Source organism: Sardina pilchardus, chromosome 4, assembly GCF_963854185.1.
Source record: "Sardina pilchardus chromosome 4, fSarPil1.1, whole genome shotgun sequence".
Classification (NCBI taxonomy): Eukaryota; Metazoa; Chordata; class Actinopteri; order Clupeiformes; family Clupeidae; genus Sardina; species Sardina pilchardus.
In genome coordinates this window covers 26,102,303-26,109,802 of record NC_084997.1, presented here as the reverse complement: position 1 = coordinate 26,109,802, position 7,500 = coordinate 26,102,303, and the positions used below count along the sequence as shown (strand labels likewise).

The following is a 7,500-nucleotide window of genomic DNA, read 5'->3' as shown; positions in this document are numbered from 1 at the left end:
AAAAGGATGCATAACAAATAAATAGCTCCTCAAATGACCTTTGGATGACCCCTGACCTCTCGTCCCCCCCTCTCTCGCAGGCGTTCCTGGAGAGCTACCTGACCCCGGGCCCGACGCTGCAGTACGGGCGCGAGCGCTGGATGGCCAGCCAGTGGACGCTGGTGAGCGAGGCGTCCGTCACCAGCAGCCTGAGGGACGGCACGGCCTTCCTGCTCAAGTGCATAGACTTCAGCCTGGTGGTCACCACCAAGGGCATGCCCTACATCAAGCTCTCCGAGGAGTTCATCGACCCCAAGTCCCACAAGTTCGTGCTCCGGCTGCAGTCGGAAACCTCCGTGTAGGAACACTGGATTATTTGTATTTTCTGTTTTCTTTCGTTTTTTTTTTTTCTTTCGTTTTGTTTTGTTTTTCGTTTGCCTTGTTTTTCTGTTTGTATTTTTTCGTTCTTTTTTTTTTTACATTTTTTTGCAGGAAAAAAAAACATCTTTTTTCATCTACACACAATTTTATAATATATATGAATATATATATAAATATGTATGAAAACACATTTGAATATTTTTTCTTTTATAGGTTTAGACGAAGAGTTTATGTATTGGATGTTAATGTAAAAAAAAAAGTTACAAGAAAAAAATGGAAAGAGTTGTGTAGCTGCTTTGAGATGTATAGACACACCAGCGGCTACCAAGAGTGTGTGTTTTTGTGCGCGTGCATGTGTGTGTGTGTGTGCGTGTGCGTGCGTACATGTGTGCGTGCGTGCGCATGTGCATTTGTGTGTGCGTGTGTGCATGTATGTGTGCGTGCCAGCATTTGTGTGTGTGTGCGTTTGTCTCTGGGTGTGTGTGTGTGTGGCTGGGTGGGTGTGTGTGTGTGTATGTGCTATGGACTCTTTTCAGCCAAACACATAAAATGATGAGTGGAGAAGGACTTGTGGAAACAGGAAACTAAATTAAATTTTATACACTGTGGAAGAGGTGTAGCCTGTGTTTTGGCTATCATTTTTATGTTACTTTATATCATTTCGCTTCATTTTTTTCAAATCATCCATTTCTGGTTTGATTTTCATTTTGTTAATCAGATTTTTCTCGTCTTTTATGTCGACGTGGTGGTTCTGCCCTTCAATCTAGTCCTCTGTTTTTTTCTCTCTGTGTGTATGTTCTCTCTACACTCTTTCCTTCCGTAGGGGTGTCTGGAATGTGGATTCAGTGGCATAGGATTCCGTAGGCTACTCTTCCCGTCTACTGGCGCGGTGTCTAGCTACCTCGGTGTGCTCCCCCCCCCCAGGGTTGCCATAGCAACAAAGACGCAGGCGCGCTCGCGTTTCGCCTCTTGTCGACTAGCAACATGACTCTCGATCTCGATCTCTGATTACATATCCTGACCCCAAACAGCCCGGCAAAAATCATTCAGGATCTCCCGATTCTCATGAAAACATGAAACGTGTTTGTATATATTTAAATTATGCTTATAGTCAATGTACACGCACGCAGTATTGCGTCTGTTTCTGTACATGTGTGTATATGAAAACACTATAACCCCTTGTTTTATACACATCCTTACTGCACATATTTTGTTTTTGTTCTCTTTGATCATGAAATCAAGTGTCCTCTTCCTCTCTCTCTCTTCAAATTCAAATCTGAAGGTTCCTTTGCTGAGAAAATCCTCAGATATTTCTTGTAGCATGTCAGGACAAAGTCTCTTTGGCGCCCCCTGAGAGAATGAGTAATTGTTTCTCTTGTAAGAAAACACAAGATCCTGTTTCTGTTTAAACATCCAATTCCATGTATGTACCACTGACTCACTGCACATACCTGTGCACTTTACTTGTGCAGTAACCAAGACAAATGATGCACTCATTGCTCACTGTTACACATGCTAGCCTGTTGTATTGCATAACACTAATGGTTCTCTCAATGCTATGGGCCTGTTAGCCACACATGCTAACAGGGCCTCATTCTAATAAAGCACTCCTGTTTTAGCCCCAATAATTCTAGCGACCATACCTGTATCATACATCTGGAAGAGATGTCACGAAGCATGTTTGTTCCTGATTATAACCAAAGTTTTATTGTTCATAGCTTAGTTTAGTTTTGATTACTGATTTGAGGAGGTAATGAGACAATATCATTTCAAAAGCATCTCTCTCATTGTCCATTGCTTATTGTCTGTGAAAGAGACTTTGTAAAGAGGCATATGTTTGAGCAGAGCCAAGCATGTTTTTATTTCCATTGAGGGTTTTTTTTTTTTTTGACCTTCAGTATGTTCAAACCCCCTTGAATGAGAGAAATGATGCTATAGCTTTTTGGTTGGATTCTTCAAATGAAATGTCTGAGCACAGATATTTTTAATCCTAAATGTCCACACGGTTATTTTCAGACGTGTCCGTTTTTGGCAGTGCAGCTTGCACCGTCATCCTCCTTATTCTCTCTCTTTTTTCTCTTTTTCTCTGGTTCCTCTCTTCCCCTGTGGCCCCTTCTTAAGATTCTAATCAGGACGGCCCACTTCTCATTCTGAAGAGTTTCTCTCTCCTCTCTCTCTCTCTCTCCTCTCTCCTCTCTCTGTCTCTCTTTCTCCTCTCTCCTCTCGTTCAAGAGTTTAACCCCCTTTATCTGTGTAATCACCAGACACAAGAGTTTAACCAGCTCTGCTTGTTTAGATGGAGACTCCTAATCCCACTATGTCAGACCCCATCCCCTCTCCTTTCAGTCTGAGCCCCTACACACACACACACACACACACACACACACACACACACACACAGACACACAGACACACAGACACACAGACACACACACACACACACACACACACACACACACACACACACACACACACACACATATACATGCAAGCCGATGGCCACCTACATGAACAGCCTATTAACCCCCCTCACTTTGTTCAGAGACGGAGAAGGACGCTTGGGGCTAAAGATCACTCGCTCTGTGCTTTTTCACAAGGTGAAGAGCCTGAGCAGATTGGCTTGTAGATGTGTAGATGGGCTTGGGAGAGGAGAGGAGAGGAGGGGTGTGTGTGTGTGTGGGGGGGGTTCAAGAGATGTAGACATCGCTCGGCGGCTACCCATTTGGAGCTGCTCCGGCGGTCTGATAGGAACAGCTGTGTTGGCGAGCCATCGAGACCCTCTCACACGCTTAAAGCACAGGAGTGTTGAGAGACATGTTGTTGCTGCTCCGTGTTGCTCTCAGAAGAAGAAAACAAGGGAGGGACTAGACTAGAGAGGCTTTTCTGTTCTTCTTCTTCTTCTTCTTCTTCTTCTCTCTCTCTCTCTCTCTCTCTCTCTCTCTCTCTCTTTCTCTCTCTCTCTGTGTGGTGATCAAGTGGCAGTGCTGACAGCCGCCTGTTCAGAGACTGCGCTTGAAAAAGCGGCGCTGTGGTGACGTCAAAGGGAAATGGATACTTTGAAATTTTCATGAAAGAGTCCTCCCACAACCTCTACGTGTCCCCATACATTTGGAGTGTGGAGCTCGCTCGGCTGCCGCCCTATCTTATTTTATTTTTTATTTTATCCCCCCCCCCTCCTCTAAGCCTCATGTCTTCGGTGCTCTCTCACACACACACATGCCCGTCATATCAGGACAGCAGACACCAGAGCCTTGGCCCTGGGCATACACAACCCAGCAGCGCCAGATACTGCCCCGGGGTTATAAGACCACTCTAAACACACCATCAAATAACCACAGAGCAGAGAACCAGGCACACACACACACACACACACACACACACACACACACACACACACTGCGGAGCTGCATGAATCTAATCGCATTACTGCTATTGACTGCTGCTTTTGTGTCAAACGAGAGGAACGATGATAGAAGGAACGTATGAACAAAAAAAACAATCACGGAACAGTGTTTTCTTTTTTGAGTGGTTTGGATGTTTTCTAAGAAGTCGTAGGCCTGTTTTGTGTACATATATTCTTCAACTGCTCTGATGAGAAAAAGGAAGAAACTTTGAAAGAAGGACTTCTAGTGCTGGGCGTGGCCCGATCTAGCACCCCTGTGTGTCCTCGTTAGATTTTTATAGCCCTGCATGAAGAGAAATACTAATGATTCCTCAATCTTTTCTACTTCTTTTCATTCTTAAATGGACAATGAAACAGGGAGGGGGGAAAGACTACCCACTGAAAATTAGGCTCCCCGTCAAGTCCCTTTCAGCACATAAAACATGGGCACAAGCGCCACCTACCTGTCATAACAGGAAGTTCACAGCTGAGTTACATGTGAAGATGTTCATGTTTTATCGAGTAATTCGCAATTGATGCCATAATAATTCGATGACACAGGGAGTGTGCAAATTACATGTTTTAGTTTTATGCACATCACTGTTTTTTCAAGTTTAAACAAACTCATTATAGAAGCATTATCCACCCCCCAAGAACTGACCAATGACAGTTATCTTTTATATGGTTAAAGTATTACGTCAGTCTGACATTTGGAGTTTTTAATTACGGAAATTGGTGTTTTTTTGTATGTACTGTAGATCTCTTTTTCACTTTCGTGGATACGTGCTAACATGTATGTAAGGGTTTTGTGAGATGTACGTATGAATGTATGTTATGCCAATCCTGATCACATTGATCGTCGCTCCCTCACCAACTGTCAAAAGGAAGTGTTTTTCAATGGGTTGATTTGTTTTTTGTTTTTTTGTTTTTTCAAATACACACTGAAGGAAGAGGTATATGTCTTCAGGTCACAACCTTGCATTTGTACAAAATAAATATTTGTATGAGTATTTTACATTGTGTTTCCCGAAATGCCTTTGTCAGAATTGTGTGTCTGTAGGTGCGTCTCTAGGGTGAAATGAGGTACAATAGAAGTCAACCTTTTCGCCAAAACAAAACTGTTGGCCTAAAGTAGCCTACATCATTGTGCAAGTAGTCATCCCTCAAAACCATTTAATGAATTTCTGAGGACAACAGAAGATGCTAGTGTGGCATATTCTCATGGCAATCTCAACTCCATTCACATCAAAAATGGGGAACATTTGACAATCACTGGGACTATGTCCCCTGGAATCTGGGACACTGGAGTAATAGTTCCATATCCAAATTGGAAAAAATCTGGAAGAAAGACTGATTTCGGGTAGCTTAGTATTGGTTCGTCTCCACATGTTTGCCAGAAAATAAGATAACGCCGCCGTCCTGTCTGGCAAGCGGAATTAAGTCGGCGCACGTCGCGGTCTCCTTCCATCTAGCAGCCATTCACTTTTCCTAATCCTGCTCTGAGCTCCACCGGTGAATGAGATGACACTTCGCGAGAGGGGACCGGAGGGATAAGCGTTAGGGACGCGCGACGGGCGGAGGAAAACGCGGGGTATTTGCATGCAGATAGATTACCTCATTTTGCGTCTGCAGAATGTAAGGGGGCATACAAGATGCGGGGCGACCTCTGTCTCACCAGAGGAGGCAAAAATGATGAGCTTGTGTGTGTGTGTGTGTGTTTGTGTGTGTGTGGGGGGGGGGGGGGGGGGGGGGGGGGCGTGCGTGTGTGTGTGTGTGCGCGCGTGCGTGTGTGTGTCGGTTTTTCTGTCCGTCTCCTCTGTGTGCCAGCCTCTGTGCGACATCATGCTCAGAGATTGAGTAGCCTATGTAAAGAGATTTTCTTTCCCTGAATTCTGGGCTACGTTAATATTTATATTGATTAATAGAAAGCAATTTACCAAAACTGTCACCTACACCAGTTCAAGAGTTTAATTTCAAAGACAGAGCGATGCAAATATGTCGGAATACTTTATATGCAAATTGGAGCTCAGAAAGCCCATCTACAGTACGTCCTACTACACATTCAGTATCTAAATGCACATGGGGAGAGAGAGAGAGAGAGGGGGGGATATAAATAGTCAGGAATGCAAGAGTAAGCTGAGACTGTAGTGAAATTAGCGAAGTGATGACACCCTCTCCCCACTGATTTACAGCTGACAGAAACCCCAGAGCCATCACTCGTCCTTGCGCTCCTCTCCTCTTCCACTCCCTCTCCTTCTTCCCTTCATCTCCCTCTCTCCTCTCCTCCTCCCTCTTGTACTGCGCCCTCTCTCCCCCTCTTCTGTCTCTCTCTTCTTTCTCTCCCTCTCTCTGTTCTCTCTCTCCTTCCACCCTTTCTCTCCCTCTTCCCTCTCCTTTCCCTTCTCTTTCCCCTACCCTCTCCTCCTCAAGTTGCTCTCTATCTTCTTCCCACTCCTCTCGTCTCATCCTCTGTTCCATCTCTCCTTTCCTCAACATTCCCTCTTCTCCTCTTCCCTCTTTCCTTTCACTCTCACTCCTCCCCTTTCTTCTCTGCCCTCCTCTCCACACTGAGATAGACACTATGGCTGTATCTCAAACCACCTATATACTTGCACACTTCAAATACTTAGTTTAAGTAGATAGTGCAGATATTGGGACAATACTAACCATCAAAAAGTGGGCATAACACAATAGTGCTCAGTGCCCACTAGTGTACTGACGGAAGTAGTCATTTGAGACAAAGCCTACTGTGTATCCTTCACAACACAATATTGAATTTACCTTTGGGGATCAATAAAGTATCTATCTATCTATCTATCTATCTATCTATCTATCTACAGAACACTTATTGGTGTCTAACGTTTATTCCCATCAAGGTTTCCTTAGTAAAATAATAAATACTTCTGCATTTGCCACCATTTCACATCCTTCCTTACCGCCGGTGGTGCAGAGAAGAAAATACTCCAGTGTGTTTGGCCCTAAGTCTAAAGTCACAAGTGGATAATTATGGGTGAACAGATGTTTCGGGTAGGCTATCAGCTTGCAAAATTTAGTAGCAAATTACAAATGCAATGTGGTGGATTGTATTCAGTTTTGAGACTCAAATTGGATTTCTCATCGGCTTCCAACCAACAGCAATGGAAGGTTAGGGAGGAGGTCATTTAGCTGATCAGTAATTTATCTCACTGCATGCAGGTAGTAAGAGGGGTCAAGCAACTCTCTTCATTCTTGTTATGTAAATCCACAGCAACAAACTTCACAAAGGCTGTGGATAACTAGGACCATACCAAGTGCTTCCTGTAATGTGAATTTAGTTTTTTCATCGATTTAAAGGAGAAATCTGGTGATTTTTCACACAGATCTCATTTCTAGAGGTCACACAGTACTGAACATGGGGGTTCACGCGATGGACATATATCCTCATAGATAAACATATACATACCTAACCAGGACACATTCCATTTTCTGACTAGCTGAATAATTACTGAAATGATCACGTGAAACACATTAATACGATACAACTCACTGAATGCAGTGCGTAATGGTCAATTGTATGTGATCCTGCTACCAACCAGCACCTGCTTTCTGACTGTGGGGATTTGTGTGCAGTGCTTTGTCAATAGCCTGTAGAATACAGGGTTTGGATAGCAGTGCTAAGATACCTGTGTGGTGGCGAAGGTCATGCTGTTTGGGGACGTGACTTTGAATTGGCCCGCAGGATGGAACACGACTCTCATCCCTCTTCCTCGACAGTCCAC

General features: G+C 44.0%; 1 protein-coding gene across 2 annotated transcripts in view; it reads left to right on the top strand.

The window, feature by feature from the left end:
• The window catches only part of vangl1 (VANGL planar cell polarity protein 1), a 93,298-nt gene extending 90,297 nt beyond the window's left edge, over positions 1–3,001 (top strand). The window contains exons 10-11 of one of the 2 annotated variants that reach the window (XM_062534818.1): positions 81–337; positions 1,184–3,001. In XM_062534818.1, the coding sequence (XP_062390802.1) occupies positions 81–337; positions 1,184–1,214 (288 nt within the window). In that variant the 3' untranslated portion in view covers positions 1,215–3,001. Of the gene's footprint in view, positions 1–80 lie in introns of both variants that reach the window. The other variant, XM_062534819.1, reaches the window with a different exon arrangement.
• Positions 3,002–7,500: the final 4,499 nt, after the last annotated feature.